The 18981-nt window shown below is 38.1% G+C and overlaps 1 protein-coding gene across 5 annotated transcripts in view; it reads right to left on the bottom strand.

The window, feature by feature from the left end:
* Positions 1-18271, bottom strand: part of LOC127938807 (E3 ubiquitin-protein ligase LNX) — a 40978-nt gene extending 22707 nt beyond the window's left edge. For 2 of the 5 annotated variants that reach the window (XM_052535678.1, XM_052535680.1), the window contains exons 1-2: positions 18033-18271; positions 14254-14778 (exon numbers count right to left, since the gene is read on the bottom strand). In XM_052535678.1, the coding sequence (XP_052391638.1) occupies positions 14254-14681 (428 nt within the window). In that variant the 5' untranslated portion in view covers positions 14682-14778; positions 18033-18271. Of the gene's footprint in view, positions 1-10895; positions 11599-14253; positions 14779-17821; positions 17926-18032 lie in introns of those variants that run through there. The other 3 variants (XM_052535681.1, XM_052535683.1, XM_052535679.1) reach the window with 2 other exon arrangements.
* Positions 18272-18981: the final 710 nt, after the last annotated feature.

Genomic DNA, 18981 nt, shown 5'->3' with positions numbered 1-18981 from the left:
AACCAGATATCACTTAACTGCAGTGTTTTGAACTCTCTCCAAACAGACCCGGACGACAATGAAGAATAAAGTTATAGTTTTTGCTATTTTTGGACCAAAATATATTTTCTCTGCTTCAAATAATTCTATCTGACCCTCTGATGTCACATGGACTACTTTGAAGATGTTTTTCTTACCTTTCTGGACATGGACAGTATACCATACACACAGTTTCAATGGAGGGACTGAGAGCTCTCGGACTAAATCTAAAATATCTTAAACTGTGTAAAATAAATAAACTTACACCTTCTTTCTTTGCGTGAACATTTGGGCAGTGTTATGCAAATCTTCCCACATCGTGACGTAGACATAGGGGCGTGTTAGAATGAGCTGTTTTATGTAACAATGATTTGGGACTTTAATCTTTAAAACTCTACAGATTACAGAAGAGCTTTTAACACTCCAAAGAGAAAGGAAAAATTTAAATAGCTTCATATGATGCCTATAAAAAAAAACTGATTAAGAAAATATTTTTTTATAGTGTTGACCAAACAGTCCTCAGTTAACTCTGAACATTGTAGAAAATGATATTTGTGTTAATATAGGAACAATATTAATATTAATAATGTTAGTTAAGATTGCATAGTGCTGTGTAGTGTGTTTGTGTGCAGAGAGAAAGAGAGTCTGCGACACAGTGGTTTTGTGTGTTACTTTGTTAATGGGCTTAGGCAGATGTTAATTAAAACAGGCTTTCCTGCTAGAGATAAAGCAGCAGTCTGAAGTCATAACCCGTGTCTTTGTCCTGACAGACTCAGCCATAAACCATGTAGCCACAATAACAGCAATCCAGAGGTTATCGTTTAATCCAACCATCCAGTTATATGAATGCTGCCATGTGTCAGTCATCTTGTAACCAATTTTCTCTTTCATTTTCATTCTCTCACACATACATATATGCAGCCATATGGATGGGCAGCAGGACACAGAGCAACAGAGAGCGATTAACAACTCTTATGCACTTTTCCATCACTCTCTCCCCACGCTCCAGTCTTTCTGTCGTTTGTTCGCTTCCCTCCATCTCTCAATCTTGCCTGGACCCCGACCTTAAACAACTTCATCTCACGCATCCTTTTCGCTTCGCTGTCACCCATCCTAAATTGAAATTAAAATAGAACATCTATAAATAAGAACTAATTTAAAATATTGATTGAAAAATATAATAGTATCTCAATGCTACTAAAACAAGACTGTTTCAGTAACATTTTTCATTGGGTTTTGTTTAAGTTTAATTTAGTAGGGGGTAAGTTTAGGATTCAGTTTTAGTATCCTAGTTTGTAGTTTTACTATAGTAGTTAGTTTTAGATATGAATTTAGTTTACCTGAATTATTGTTATTATTGTATTTATTTATTCAAAGAGAGAGAGAGAGAGAGAGAGAGAGAGAGAGATGCATTCAGCAGACAGATAAAAATAAATAAATAAAATCAAACCTCTATCTTTGCTCTTCATTTTCATTTCTTCCTATTTTTGATTGTGATTGTGGAGATTTAGGCCACAGCCCGGAGAGACCTCATAATGGCTTGACAAAAAGAGGGAGAATTATGTGCTCCTCTCCTCTTAATAATAATGAAATTAATCTCTAGGATATTTCGCTGGCTACTTAAAGCTTGGACACACTAAATCAAGTACACTAAGTCTTCCAGTACACTACAGACATCAGTACACAAACAGGTCTGTATCTAAGTCATCAAAACCTGATCGACGTTTCAATCCTCTTTTGAGTGCATGGATTATCCTGAACCTGACTGAATAATACAGCTCTAAGACTGTATTTTTGTCATATTTTTATAGTATGAACCATCATATAATGTCTCTTGACATGATTAACTGACAAAACTAAATTTCTGATCTATTTACTTTCTTTTTATCTGTTCCTATTTTATGTATGTTTGTATATTACATACTCTAGATATACAGAAATAGATCAATAAAAGATAACAGTTGGGTTGTTCTTAGAGTGGCTGAAAGTCATTAAAACCTACAAAAATACTATTACACTATTGACTACTATTAATAATCATTTTAATGCAACGTTATCGATATGTTACACTCTGGATGTATTTAAAAGGCATGTTACATCAGATACTCTTATAAATTCCTCCTCTGCATTCCTACTCAAGTGTATTCATCTTAAGGGGGGCAGAGGTATCATACATATGTGAAATATTTCATCCCTTCCCCTTGGAATCTCCACTGCAAGCCTGCTAATCCAGACGCAAGCATCAGGATAATCAGTAATCACAGCTCAGTCTACGACTGACACACAGAGAGGAGAGGACAGAAATGTCATCATCATAGCTCACTGCTGAACCACTGAGAAAGAGAGAGGTACTAAATCACGCCATCATTGCACGCAATCAGCACTCTTGTAAGTGGCTACAACGGCGTACACAAACACACACACACTCGCTTACACAAACAGCAGCAGTTAAAGAGCCGGAGACTGTAGTTGACCGACAGACAACATTGCAATGCAACGCTACACCAGCACAGAATGCAATTTCTGACAAAACTGCAGCACATTCAGTTCCGATTGACATCTGAAATCTCAGAGCACTGCAGGATATTGTGTCCGAGTCCCTGCAACCAGCTCAGTATATTCTTGAACTACCTGGGGACCAGTAAAAGAATAACAAATAATTATTTAAATGTAGATTTATATTATAAAAAATTATATTATATTGTATTATATTATATAAAAATTACATTTAAACACTTTTAAAATTTATATTTTATTTAATATTTCGTACATTTGTTAATTTATATAAATTGCATTGAAATATAAATTACATGAAATTAATCTGAATTAAATATTTAAATTAATTTATATAAAGTAAATACAAGGATTTTATTTCAGACAAACAAGCTAAATAAAGTGTTTGAAGAAGCTGCAATACGTCAAAAATAGAAATGCAGAAAATCAACAATGATTTGTGAGTTAAACTAACAGCTGAGTAATCATAATGTATGAAACTATGTCTAGTTTATAGCAATTTAAGACACCTGATATATAGTGATATACTGTAGATGTCTTGCCATTTCTTAAGTTTTAACAGTTGTAAAGAGAAACGCATCACTGGAAAGTTGTGCCCGGTCTGTCTGATCTCTTTAATTGCTCTGACGTTTGACTGGGGAGACATGCGCACACATATAAATGCACTTTAATCAGTCTTTGTGAAGTTTATCAAAGGAAGTGACTTCCTCCTTATCTGTACTTAATCTGCTGATGGGTTTGAAGATCAGAGCTTCAGTGCAGCAGGAGGAAGGATTAAGGAAAGTAATAATCTTGGGGAGAAAAAGACTGGAAGGAGGAGGGAGGAGGAGACACAGATCATTTTTTTCTTTGGGACTTTAGGAGTTGTGACGTATTCACGTCCAGCCGTTCATTGTCTGGAGGATTACACACTCATGAAAAAAAGCTCTGAGAGAACTATTAAGACCGGAGAAGAGGAGAGACAGATAAATGGCCAAGTAAAACTCATTGGGGGACATTTTTAAAATCCATTTACATTTCTCATAATCTGTTTTTTTTTTTCCTTTAGTGAACTCTCTAGCTGTGCTACTAGCAACACCAAATGGAGCTTGGAATTGGTTAGGCAAACAGATTGCCCCAGATATATAATATATAACAATTAATTAAATGAATATATACAGTTAACTAAGTACTTTTATGTTTGTTTAGTTTTAGTTATTTTAGTGCTTAAACTAAACATTTTTAGATTCTTTTTTTTATGGTTTTAGTTCTAGTTTTAGTTAACAAGAATAACCTTGGTCCTTTATGCATCTGAAGTTGCATTGGAATAATAATAATAATAAAAAAGATGTATATATGTATATAACACTTTGCCCCAAAAATAAAACTTTACATTTATCTCTTTTGAACAGTGACACACATCGACAGCATTAACCACACTGGCAGCATGCAAGGACAATTATGCAGACCTCCATTTTCCTTTACCATGTCTCTCTCTCTTTTTCTCTCTCTCTCTCTCTCTCTCTTTCATACCTTCTTTCTATACCTTCTTCCTCCCCTCCCACTACTCTGTTTCCCTACTTCTCTGTGATGAGAACAGCAGGATGAAGACAGCAGCAGATTTATGTTCATCCCTCTACAACCTTCCCCTCCCCCAGCTGAGCGACCGCATTGACTTTATTTCTCACATTCTCTCCCTCTCAGTGTTGAACCGGGACAGTGATCTGCTTCAGTTCTCTAATGTGTGCAGGAGATAGTGCTGAAGTGTGTGTTATCTTTGCTTTGAGCACTTAACATTAAGACCTGTGCACAATCTGAAGCTGTAGATACAACTGACCCGCTCACATGGCACACAGAGAGCCATCCATTTTGCATTTGCGTGTTGTTCTGCATGGATTCAGAAGGACAGAACTGACATCCCAGCAGTGTATTTTAATTGTTTTTAAGACGCCATGTTCCCCAGTGAACATGTGTGTGCTTGTGTACTGAAGCTTTAAAACATCCAATGTTCTAAGAGCAAAAAAATCATCTTTAGATGAGCTCATTGTTGGTTCGTGTGTATATGTGTAATCTTCTGTTTATTCACACTTTAGCTTCACATGAGCAGCTCTGCTTGGCCTAGTTTTCCAGATATCTTCACATATGCGGCCCTCTCCAAGTGTGCCACTGGGATGACAAGATCCTGCATTGCCTTTTACACTAGTACGCAAAAGCCCATTGAAACCATTCTAAAGATTTCATTGGTTATGTCTATCACAGTGCTGGCTGCCTACACAATTTTGAAACAAATACAATCTTCTAAACCTTAGTAAAACATTTGTAGCACATATGATAGATATGTGATAGATAGCATAAGTGTTTGTCGCGATCAGATTCATCCATGATTATTCTGAGCTGAATCTGAGTTGAATCTGGGAAGTATGAATTACATCTAACAGATGAGTGAATGATTGAGTTGACCAATGAATCGGCAGTGGGGGAGGGTTTGCGCTACTGGTTTTGGAACCAAAAATCTTGCATATTAAACAATAAATGTGGATGATGTAAAAGTTTGTATTAAGTTTCATACATTTTTTATTATAAGTTCAAGTGCAGCGTACTGCTAGTGTGATTGAGACTGTAAACCGAAAGACATATTCTGATTGGCTTTGTTTTGTGATTGACTGTGACATGCCACGTCCCAGTTCGGGCTCAGTGTGAACTCACAAAGTGCTTGTAGCTGGAATCTCATTGTGCCATGCCAGGTTTAGAAATGAGCTTTATCCAAAATCACATACTGGGTAGCTACTGCATTTGATGAGAAACTTACTTCACAACCATTAAAAAGTGTTCTACACTTTTTAAAAAAGAAAAAGGTACAAAGCTGTAATTTGGGGCAGTACCCTAAGGTACAAAAGCTAAAAGGTATCTTTGTACCTAATTTAGCCCTAAATGGTACATAGTACATATTTGTACTTAGTACTTTACTTTTTTTGTTTCTTTATTTCTGTGACTATATGTTGTATAAAGTGAAGAGTCCAATCAAGTCACCCTTTCCACAGGCATTTTCATTTATTTTTCTTATCTACCCACTAATGTCGCACAAAACTAATTTGACAAACGAAATACACATCAAAATGCTTGGTGATCACTAACTCCCAAGTTCAGTTGCAATTTTACTTGATTTATTAAAATATGTTTTAGGATTTGTGTTTTGGCTGTCTATATAGTATGATGAGAATTTCATATCTTTCTATTTCTGCTTGCACGCTGTCAGGATAGAAACACACACCCTCCACTTCCTGTGCCTTTCCTACACTCTCTTACTGTCTCCCAGCAGTGACTGAGCACCCAGCCCAGGTGTAGATCCGGCCCTGAGTTCAGGTGCTGAGCAGGGAGTAGGACTCTGCCAACTCTCTGTCTCCAGTGCGGCTAAAGTGTTGAATTAGCAACAACATTTTTACACTTCCTGCTCCTCATCATCATTAACTTGACGAGGAAGGCAAGGGATGCAGAACAACTGCAGGACAGACACTTAGGCAAGAGCGTAAGACAGTCTGTTGAACTCTTACTCTCTGGGGAAAGCGCTCAGAAGCAGTATTTGACTCTGCAGAGGAGAACGAGGCAGTCACATGTAGGTCATCCTTTTCATTTGTCTGAAGACTGCTTTGATTTTGCAGCCTCGCACCAGTTAAAGGTGCATGAGCATGGAAAAGCTGAAATTAAATCTTAATGAGAAATTAGAAGAAAGGAAAGCTGACAAGAAGTAATTATTTGGAGATAACCATTTATCTTTGAAATTTCTTATTAACACTCCGGATAAATCAAGACTTTGCCTCTATCTTTTGTAAGATGTGCCATAATTAAAAAGGATAAATGTCTGACAGGGATTTTAACAGGTGCTTTTTTAGGGGGTATGTAGATGTCCATTTGACCATCAAGCTTTTTTGGTAAATATAATGCTATGAGAGAGATCAGATATCTTTCATTGTAAGATAATGGGCATTACATTCGCAAGGTTAAGTTAACTACTGGAAGTAAAACTTGCATAAAAAATATTAACTTAATTACCTTTGCAAGAATAAAATTAAATAAATTGTATACAAATGAGCTATAAATGTATTTCAGCTGTATTGGAAATTTATATATGATGACATTGTGTGTGTGTGTGTGTGTGTGTGTGTGTGTACATATATATATACACACACAAACATACATACTGTATATAATAAATTATTGAATAATTTTAATCATGTAAAAAATTTTAAAAGCATAACAGTTTTCAACATTGATAATAAGAAAGGTTTCTTGAGCACTAAATTAGCATATTATAATGAGATCTGAAGTATCATGTTTATAAAATATATAAAAAGAATATACACTATAAAAAAGTTTTTTTAAATTGTAATAATATTTCACAACATTATTGCTTTCGCTATATTTTGATCAAATAAATGCAGACTTGCAGACAAAAATATTTGTAAAAAAATGTAATGGTAGTGGATATATATATATATCTACATACATTCTGTCTGTTTAGTGATGGTTCATATAATACATATCTGTTTAACGTCAACATCAGTGAACACGGTTCATACATTTATTGTCTTTTCTCTGTGTAGTTTACTGTTTGTGTGATGTGCCTTGGCACAGATAAGTAGATGGGTTATGCGGTCATCGAGTGAGCCAGCGAATGCCGCAGGACAAACCCGCTCACGTTCAGTGGTCATCCACTCACTACGCCTGAAAATAAGGTCAACCACGACAACATGTGGCCCCACAGCTACAGCCCTGTTTTCTCACTACACGCGCGTCACCCGGATGACGACATGCTGCTGTCTGACCAGGGCCATCCGCTGCATGCAGACATATACAAATGCACATACACAAAATCAATCACCCTTCCCCACATCCATAACTGATCTATTCCTACTAAAAGAAAAAACATAAACCAAGCAGAAGGACACAAATCAAAACCATATTGTTCTAGAGTCTCATACTGACAGGATCAGCCTTCCAGCCGCTCTCATTCACATTCATATGAGTCAGAGCAGCCAAGCCATTTTCAAACACAGCTGTATTGTGCAGATATCTGATTCACAAAAACTGATTCCAGCCCAAATGTGCCACTTTAATGTATGAAAGCTCTAGACATGTTAGCACATCCCTCAAGAAGTGTGATGTCCTACCTCTAAAGTGCTTCTTTTCACTTAAACACTTTCTTTTGAGGTAACCTTACATTGCATAAGTGTTAACAGAAGTTCCTCACACCTATTTGAGCAATTAGAAAGTCAGCTTTAGATGCGGACAGACAAGATTATGTCTTTAAAGTGAAACATTTATATGTACTTTTTTACATTTAGATTGACATAAAATATCAATATATTGACAGCATTTTCTTCTGATGACATCAATGCTCAAGCACAATCCGATAGCAGGACTCTATGGAAAACTATGGAAAAACATTGTCAGAAATATGTGTGAAACATATTTCATTCAACTGAAAATTAACAAAACAAAATTAAATCAAATTTTTATAAATACTATAATAAACACATTTGCATATCTTGAAATTTGTTCATACATAAAAGTGTTTATTTTACAGAGCAAATGTTGGATGGACACATAGTTCAATAATGCTTTGTTATATGTCTAGAAGCATTGTGTGCGAGCGGTTTTTCTCAAATACCACCTGATAAAGCATGTGCAGACACATCCAACATCACACAAACATGAAAAGGCAGATCTCGGCATACCTTTACACAAGATCCACCTAAACATCATAAAAGCGTTGGGAAGCAAAAGTGTTTTGGTTGAATAGAGCTGGACACCAGATAGGAAGAGAGGTTGAGTGTGTTAAAATACATTCATCTTTCCCTGTAATATACAAAGACTATTATAAGTGATCCATTGGCAAACAAATTTAATAAAACAAGTGTAAATAATGACTATGATTAAGACCGTGACAATGGTACTATTGAAAAATCCTGACGAGTCTGAAACATTGGTCCAACCAGTGACATGAGACTGAGGAATGGCTACCTGCGTGCCCACTATTGTTTTCGCAATACCATTTGGTGACACTAGTGGTGCAGAAATCACACAGATCACCTATAAACTGGTCACAGAATTAGTAACGCTGTTTATCAGGTATTGTCCCCCTAAGAACAAACACACGCATCAATCATCCGCATAAAAACATTTGCAACAGTGCACAGAGAAGATTAATGTTTCATCAAAAGTCTAATGAAGCATCTCAAAGCATAAGAGAGAAAGGAAATGTGTAGTCAAAGGAAGATGGGAAGCCTCAGCCGAGATCAAACATTCAGGATATCAGCTCTGACAGACACTGGAATTACACCTGGAATTAACATTAATTTCACAAGTAGTCAGTTCTGTATACAAGTGTAAACACTGTCCAAAACAGTGTTGATCCGAACATTCAGACGACATGAGGAGGTAGTCAGCAACACATTGGACCACATTTTTCCCAGACAAAAATAAAAGGACCTTATATTCGTCTCTCAGTCATCAGTTGGACTAAAACAAGGGTTTCTTTGCTGGTTAAGTGCAGTTTTTAAAGAAAATATGTGTCTTATTGAAAAATTTGGAATGCAAAACATATGGAAAGTTGCTGTTTAATAGCACAGATTATGTGAAACAATTCCAAAATACAGTATAAATACAAGTCTATTTTAGAGCAGATTGGTTACATGAGATGTTACTACACCATAAACCATGATCTGTCTCGCCTGAACTATTGTGACTGGATCACCTGAGACAGATGTTAACATAAGATAGTAGCATGTTTGTAATTGATCCTATCCTATCCTATCAGGGTCAGTCTGATAGGATATGCCATCATTCAAATGAATGTCCACCACAGCACTACAGAGATCTCTGTGAGAAGTTCAACATCCAATAACAAAGAAAGACAGAAGGGAAAAGATACCGATACGTAAAAATTATTAAGAAAGGCATTCTGGGCAAAGCAAAACACTAGCAGAAATACAAGAAAGAAGGCCAGTGTGTGTGAGAGAGATGAGAATAGAAGCTTTCTTTCATTATATTTGATGTAAACGAACGACCTTGCTCTCATCAACCAGCCAAACAAAAATGGACTACACAACACCTCTCTTTCTGTATCTTTTTCAATGTATGCACGCAAGACGGCATGTCTACCCATGACACTCACATACACAGGGACATAAATCATAAAACACGGCTTATATGGTGACCCACATACACAGAGATGAAAAACAGAAAGACCTCATCCTAAGAGATCCAAGCCAAACAAACGCATGGACAGATGGTGCAGGAAATTACCATATCTGTCTCCTCACTATTCATCCCTCTGAAGACACCTCACTGTCCTGTTCCAATCCAATGTTTTCCATGCTATACACACCAGTTCAGCATGTTTGTGTTGTGTATAGTCTCGATTCTAAGAGCAGAGAGGATTTGTAATGCAGTCTATTGTACTATGCTCAGCCTTTCACATGCACTTACACGGCACAATTGTGTTTCTGCCAAAGACCCGGGATCAATATAACCAGCTTTCACCCAGACACACTCGCGGCACTCTCATGCTGAATGCAGAAGTGTCTTTTTGACAGTGCAGTGCACAATGAAGCGCTGTTTAACGCTGACCCAACAGAGAAGTTCAACTTGAATGTTTTATGTTCCGTGCTGGGACGTTCTGTTGTCAGATATGCAGATGGTGTTTGAGTACCTGTGTTATGTTTTTCTGAATGGTGTGCATAGCAACTGTGCAAAGATAACATTCATTTTATGTCTTAGAAATAAATAATATATGACGATAAAAACATACTCAAAATGTAAAATCCAAATTCCCCTGACTGTGTGAAAACACACCTGCGCACACACGTATTAGGTCATCTCAGCCATGCTGCAGTGTCCCTCACTGCTTGGTAGCATCAAAACAAAACATGCTTCATCACAAAATGCAACCATAATCACCTCTACACTGTCCCCTGCCATACAACTGCAATAAATAAACACAACATGATGCTTTTTTTCTTTTTTTAAATTACATATTAGACATGACAGTATAATCTAGAATCTATAAACTTCAAATGACAACAACACACACATATCCAAGCAATGCACAAACACATACAAGTATGCAAGCAATTGTTTAGGTAAAAAACTAAACAGGATCAGTTGGGATTTATACAGGTCATTGAGAATGATGTATGGACACACACACACAAACACACACCTATACACACAATCAGATGCACACATTGCAGTGCTGGATGGGATGGGGCACAGTGCGACTTGTCCTGTTTAAGTCTAGAAGATGAGATGGTACTTATGGGCACAACTCACATCAAGTACACGTACACAGGACATTGGCGAGAACCAATGTGTGTGTTACTCACAGTTCTGAGTAGAGGATGTGGAGGTTGCCCACATTGTCAGTGTAGTTTGCTGGACTGAGCCAGGGCAGAACCAACAGCAGCAGAGCCTTCATGACCCCTTCTCTCCAGGGTCTCTTGTCTTGAGACTCTCTTTCTTTTGCTTTCTTTCTAGGCTGAATGCAGTCTTTCCTATCCGGCTTCCTCCCTGGCCCTCGCTTCTACACCTCTACTACAGTTCTGACCCCCCCTCCCGCCTTTCTCTAATTAAAAAAGCTACTCTTCCTTTTCCTTTTCTTCTGGTTTCTCCGTCTTTCCACTTTAATTTTTTTCCTCACCTCCCTCAGTCTTTTAGCCCGGTCATCTCAGCAGTAGAGAGATCAGCAGCAGTGGACGGAGAGGTAAAGACTGGGAGTGCTGCCAGTGGAGGAGAACAGAGAGTGCAGGATGAAGAAAGACTTGAGAAGAGTCAGGAGCGGCATCTGGAACGGGCACAGGTGCATGGAAGCCGAGATGGAGAAGAAAAGAGAAGGGTGAGGTAGAAGGAGAAGAGGAGGCAGAGAGCAGTGTTTGCTGGCACACCAGTCGGGAGCGATGGTTGCGTTGCAGTCTAATCTGTCCTGGGCATCATCCAAGAGTAAGAGGATTTACGCTCACGAGCCCACATGCTGCTGTGAATGTGAGAGAGAGAGAGAGAGAGTGAGAGAGAGTATGTGTGAGTGTGGCAACACAGCGTCTGACTTATACTGCAGCATGCTCTACAGAGAGAGAGAGAACTGGGGTGAACCAACTGACACAGAAGAGAGGGGGAGTTGCAGGCTTGGGTGGTCCATATATCATTGTCTATATGCCTCAATGGTAGAGCATATGGCAAAGACCACCCCCCTCTGCAATGCAACGGTTCGTTCAGCTATGAAGGGATGTGTGTGTGTGTGTGTGTGTGTGTGTGTGGGTACGTGTGTGTTGAGGGTAGACGTGAAGGATGGATGGATGAATGGAAGAGACCGACAGACATGGAATGTCTTCTATCTGTTCAGCTGTGAGGTTAATCTAGCAATATATTTTTCAATCATTCTCCAAACAGACAATAATTCACAAGGTCATGTAATCAGACTATGGTTATAGGTTCATAGATCTCCAAACTTTACAACAGTTTCAATAACCATATGATTTGGTGACAGTATCGCATGTGCTATTATCAATATTGCATGTTCATAAGAGCCTAAAGTGGCACATTCCCTCTCTGATCTGATCCAGGATTCCAGGAAAGTCTGTAGACCGCCAAATACATGCAGACTCAAGCACATGCTTACACACTGAGAAACAAAGTGCATCTAGACATGCTTGACTGAAAACACAAAAACAAAAGAAGTGACAGACCAACATACAATACAAGATACAAACCTCTCTACATTTAATACAAAAAAACCAAACCACATGCAAACTAACTAAAACACAACAAAGCAGCAATCGAAACTGACTCAATACATCAGATCTTCTCACCACAATGTTATGAGTCACCAGTGTGAAGGAACCTTCACGGTTTAACATCACATGATCACAAATGCTGGGACACAAACACAATCTGTAGCAGCTGACGCTGACAAATGCATCTCAGCTATTGAGCTTACGTGCATGGAATCAAGAGGAACTTTGTACTTTGTACAAATGTTGTCATAAAAATTTTGAAGTGAATGTGAAGTGAAAGACCATTCTTACATAGAAAGAGTCCTCACAAGGTCTTGTTCTGCTTAAGTCCCATCCCATTTTCAAGGTTTTCCAAATTTACAGTCCTGGAACAACTAAAATCACAGGAGACCATACCACTTTGGAGAAAGCAACGAGAGGAAGAGAAATACAAAGAAAGATGAACTGATAGCCTAAGTGCCCAAAATATGTAAACAGATGTGGGAGGGGAGAGGAGCAATAGTATGGAAAGAAACAAGTGTGGGTTTTTGGTTGACTGGAGAAAAGGGCAAGTTGATCATGTTTCCATAAGTGGAATTTTAAATGAGAGGGAAACTTTCCATTAACGCCAGTAACAAAATGCAATTAATTTCAACAGAGGCCCTCAGGCCTGCGGAGCAGTAATGATTCAGAAACAGTCCAAAGGAACGACAGAGTCTCTATCATCCTGAAAATGGAGAGAGTGAGGGAGAGTTCCAATAAAAAGCATTATTAAGCATAATGCCCCCAAAGGCTTTGAGGTGGAAGATCAGTTTAACAGAGGTCACTGTGGGGTTGCTACCTCTAAAAATTGGAGAACAAAGGAAACCTCTAACAAAATAAACAAACAGATGCATGCATGCTGATGAAGGTATGCTCGACACTTGTCTTCTATTGAGGCGAATCACTGACAAGAGTCTTTTATGAATGAAAATGAATGAAGAGCTGCTCATGAATGCCAATGAGAAGATGAAGTGTGAATTCAATGCATCAGTCACATTCAGCAATTCAAAACGGGCTTGCACAGTACAATAACTTAAACTGTGTGTGCTTTTCCAAACCTTCATGTTACCTTCAAACATAGACATCTGAAGATGAGTCCTTACTGAAAACATCCTTCAAACCTGACTGAATGTCAGGATCAACATCCGTTTTAACCAATAAGATTGAAGATTTTAGGTTTTAGTTTTATGTTAGGATTAGGGATTGCCTCATATTTATCACCCCACCACTATATATATATATATATATATATATATATATATATATATATATATATATATATATATATATATATATATATATATATATATATATATATATTTTTTTTTTTTTTTTTTTTTGTAAGCATTAAGATGTGGTTACATTGACCATGGACTGACAGAATTTCACTGGGGAAATCCAGTCATTTCAATGCGAATTTGTTTGATGCAATTTCCCTAGATAAAGGTGCTGAATACATTTCTCTGCAAATTTGCAGCAGTGAAAATAGGTAAGCACAATTATAAAACTTATCAGCTTGACTCATGAATATTAATAAAGCAACATTACCTAATTAATATTCAGTAGGCCTAATGTCCTAATTGATTTGGCGACAAGTAAACAGGCATTTGCCATAGGAAAATGACGGCTTAGTGTTTGCATCAATGCATCTGTTGGCGTCAGGTAAAGTAAAAAAAAAAAAACAATGATATTTCTAAAAAATAGTCGTAATGTTTGTTATGCCCCTGGTAGTGTTCAAGTGATGATGACATAAACATTGCTCCAGGACCAACAAAACTAGCAGATCCATGTTCTACTTGGCTATATCACATTGGGTCTCAGACTGTCATCTTCCAAGCCTGTCTACCACCATGCTAAATTTCATTAAGAAGCTCAAATCTCGTTAAGATCACTACTATCATATCAAAACCAGCTCTGAGGGTGTTTTCCTCACCGGCTCCTGATGTGTCCTTCCATTTCTCCCCGCGGCATCACTTCATTGCAGTGTTCAGTAAAGGGGCAGGACACCATCAGTTTATCCAGCAGCTTGTGCACCAGCAGACTGGACTTCCGGCAGGTCTGCAGCATCAGTGGAGTGCGGTCCACCGGGCAGAAGTCGCTCTCCAGCAGGAAGTTTGTCAGACACTCCTGGCAATAGGTATGTCCACAGGGGGTGTCCAGTGGCCGGATCAAAGGCTGAAGGCAGATGTGGCACATAAGGTCATCATCCACCTCCTCCTTGTAAGTATATTCATGATTCTCCTCCTGTTGGTGTCGTTGTCCACAGACATGGCACAGGTCAGGGGGAGGGGAGGTGGGACTGACACCTGTTGCACCACAAACAGGCATTGCCACAGCGCCTGCCTCTTCCTGATCACTCATTGTGAAATGGTAGAAATGGTGTTGAAGTTTGAAGTGTTACTCAATCTTTGTGTGGTTGGAGGGCTTTGTTGTGTCAGGTTGCGTTTTGAGCCACGACCTGTACGGGAGGAGTACATAAAAAGAAAGAAAGGAACCATCATTAATAGCAAATAGGTGTGGCCACATAATAATCTTGTTAGCTGTGTTTCCTGGAAAAGCAGGTCGCACACACCCAAAGACACAACGTTTAGCAAAACGAGGGAAGCAAAAATGAGTTTTTAATTTCTGTCTGTTCTGCTCTTACTTTATTTTTAATTCCCTGAGCTGGTAGTAGGAGAAATATCACACTGATCCAAAACTTGCAACAGAAATATCAATGGTGCACCTGAGATTCTTAATAATCCCAGTCGGAGAAAAAATAAAGTGTCATTTTATAACTGCCAGTGGAAGTTTTTAATCAAGGTCACACAGAGACAGCTATTTTCTAGCATTACTCTGAAAGCAATTATACCTGGCTTCATGTGAGCCTGTCATTTACTAGTGAACAGAATGGAGTTTGTGTGTGTTTCTTTGTAGCTAAATTTACATAAACTCCTATCTCAGATTTAACTAAGCTTCAAGTTTAAACAAATAAATGTAGTTCGCCCTTAAGGGAATATTTTGTCATTATTCACAATCTTTCTAGTCATTCTGAATTTGTAATTTTATTATTAACAGTATTATTTTATTTGAAATAAAAAAGTTAACTAATGTTTTTATATTTTTAATAGTATAGTCTCTATAAACTGTCATTTTATAGTAAAATAATTAATGTTCCACAGTAAAAACAACAGCATACCCGTTTGTAATGACATGTGGGTGAGTATATAAAGACAAATGTTTAATTTTCACTTGTAAAAGAAATCCTGTGGTCGGGATGTTTTTTCATAAGACTGAGTGCATAACCACACCTGTTGTAGTACAGACAACTTATTCGCACGTGAGAGTTTGCATGGTTTCGATAGGAGTGTAAAATTATTGCAGCCATAAAATTTTGTCTAGAGTATCTCACTAAGTACATTCTCTGCACTGAACACAGTACACACCCTCATATCCTCCCAGTATCTTTCTGTGCATTTCTCCGATTTTGTGAAGTCATCCACTGTTGATTTAAAGAGGAAACCCTTGAACAACAGAGCACTGCAGGTGAATGCATGAGAATAGCTTTATTGTCTGCCTCCCTGTAATCTGATCTGAGCTTAACCAGAACTATATAAGAGGACACACACACACTCCCACCCATAAAGGAGTGTGCCCAAGGACATAGTTATACCTGGCAATCCTGCGTTCCCCGTAAATTATCATCTCTTTAATAATCCTTCAGAGTGACTATATGGCTTGAGTATGTGACTGAGTTGCATTACACACACAAACACACAAAAATAATTGCTTTTACCCTGCGGCTCTTATTCAATTACGATTTTCCATTTTCTTTTGTCTTCCCAAATGCAAAGGCACTTCTGGTGAAAAAGTCATTGTCCTAAACAAACAGTATGACAGGACTTAATAACTGTTGCTTCATTTTACTTTCTTTCCTTAAACTCTGTCTCTCTGATATAGGAGATAATATTGTTTCTTAAGTGACCTTTAGCCCAAAGGAAAGTGGTGGTTAGTTTACGATGCATAAAGAGTGCTAATGGCATTAAAGTGCACAATCAACTAGAAAGCTCATTTTGATCTTAGATCCAGTGGGATCAGTGTTTAGTGACTGAAAATGCTGAAAATATCCTCAATAAATGGCTTAATAAAAGGAATATACAGACCTACACAGAACAAAGTGTGCATTAATGGTTCTATCATGGTGTAATATTGTGCCCAATCAGCCTTGTCTTGTACGTGTGTATGTCAGCACTTTATATCACTCAGCACAGACAAAACTTTTCCATCAAACAAAGTGCACAACAATGCACCACTGGAATTAATGCAAACGTAAACAGAAATATATAGTGGGGTCTAAAAGTCTGAGACCACTAGCGAAAATGCTTTTAGATGCCACCCACCCTCCACCTCACCCCCCAAAAACATCTTATCCTTGCAATGCCACCTGTGCTTCTGTTCGAACAGAATAGACAGACATGCTTGATGTAGGCAGCACTGTAAGAAAAGAGGCAGCTAGGTGGATCTCTTACTCTCAGTCCTGCTGTTGATCTGTTTTTGACTTCACCATGCTTTGTTCAGACATGTTGTAGAAGAACATTCCACAGCATATCTGAATCTTTGCATGCTCTGATTTCAACTTGAATGAAGAGTTAAACATAACCCTAAAAACTAAACACTGATTTGTGTGATTTGGCTGTCACAACAAAAAATATGAAGATCTATAGACATTATAAAATCTATCTACCTGTAAATCTATACACACGTGCCCACGTGCACACACACAATATTATGTAATAATTTTGTTGAACAGGGTTGAATGGTTGAGTTATATATAGGTCCTAACAAGGAGCCTTGGGGTTCCCTTTTGATTAAACATTCAACTGTTGCGTCATATAGCTAATAAATATTGCAATAAATCAATACAGTGATTAATGCACATATAATGACTATTCAGTGGAAATTATGGATATTAATGAGCATAGCCACACACAAAAAATAACACTCACAGAGAGATGACAGAAGTGGGTGTTCTGAGTGAGTGCATGAGGAAAATAATTACAACTAATGCAAATATATCTCAAAAGAGACATTTTGGACAACACAATCAGTATGAGAAATGAGGCTACATGTTTCTGGTATGTAGGAGAGGAACATCAGAACTTCATGCCAGCGTAGCTTGGGGAGAGTTACATAAGTGTTCATATGTAAATCTACATAGCTCACCCCCACCTTTTAGTTTTCTGCGTCTTTCTGTACGAACCTCTCTCCTTTTATCTTCCTCTTTAACCCACTTTTATTCCAACACGTTTTCATTCTATTTCTTTAGACTTTTGGCTCAATCACACACACACACACACACACACACACATGCATACTGACAGGGGATATGCTGTTGGTTTTCCTGGCTAAACAGCTGGTGGTCTGAACCGCTGATACAAGAGGATAATGATGACGATCATCAATCTAAGCTAAAGGTGTTTACACTACAAATATATGAACATCAACACATGTGCCATACTTACACACATGCCTCTATGTGTATAAATACACACAAGTTTCCATGGGCTTTGTCACTTCAAAGGGTTCATGTTGCTTAATACACAAAGAAAGTTTCTCCACAGCTGTGCTGAGTCAACAAGTACATGATTATCAAACAAAATCAATATCAGGTGAAAGTTAGTGACAAAATGTTCAGATTAAATATACTCAGACCGGTGTATTTCTCCCGCTTACCTGAACAGGTAATCCAACCGCTCCGGCAGAGGGAAAATGAGAAGGGGAGAGTGAGTGAGGAAAAGTAAAAGAGAAAATAAGAGGACTTTGTCCCTGTGGCCACAGGTTAAAAATTTCCCTGATGTCCGGTAAGCTCTGTAAATAGTCCTGGTGGTCTTCAAGTGAGAATTTCAATCCAGGGCCCCCTGGCCATCCTATCATGTACAGGGACGCCAACTCCTGACGTACACATGCACGCACCTGATACAGGAAGTGAGAGAAAAGAGGCAGAGCTAAAACAGTAGGCAGGTAAACATGAGAACTGCCCTAACCTGCTCTGGTAGGGCCAGTAACTGGTTTTCATACACACACACACACACACACACACACACACACACACACACACACACACACACACGGTATAACTGAAAGGAAGATAGCAGTCTCTTAACAATAAACCATAGAAATAAAGAAAAAAGAAAAAACATGGCCAAAACTAGAATCTATAACAGCACACAAATACAATCTATAAAGGAAGTTAATGCATATCTGCACCCACACCAAGCCGAACGTAAATATGCTGGTGGTGTGTGGCAAGCTGTGACATGCCATTGGCAAATCCTTGTACATAAGCCTGAACAAAGTGCTTTAAGAACCCCAAACAATTCACTTAAGCTGATTTTCTCTATGGGCCAACACCCATCCAATGACACCAGACAGAGAAGAACTTTGCACAGTACATCTGATGATTTGGTTAGGATCTTTGTGTGGTTGGGGGTCACCTGCACAAAACCAACTATAGATATTTGTCTATGCTTGCTGTAGATTAAAATTTCTCTAAAAATTGTGTGTCATAATGTATGTATAAGCTTATGTGATTAAGAAAGATTGTATAGAGATCGGGAAAATTTTAACAGATGATGTTTGGTTTTCTTGACCATTTCAATAGTTGAGAATAAAAAAATATATA

The sequence above is a fragment of the Carassius gibelio genome, chromosome A20, assembly GCF_023724105.1.
Source record: "Carassius gibelio isolate Cgi1373 ecotype wild population from Czech Republic chromosome A20, carGib1.2-hapl.c, whole genome shotgun sequence".
NCBI classification, from domain to species: Eukaryota; Metazoa; Chordata; class Actinopteri; order Cypriniformes; family Cyprinidae; genus Carassius; species Carassius gibelio.
Note: the sequence above shows the minus strand (reverse complement) of the source record. Positions and strands in the feature narration are given on the sequence as shown.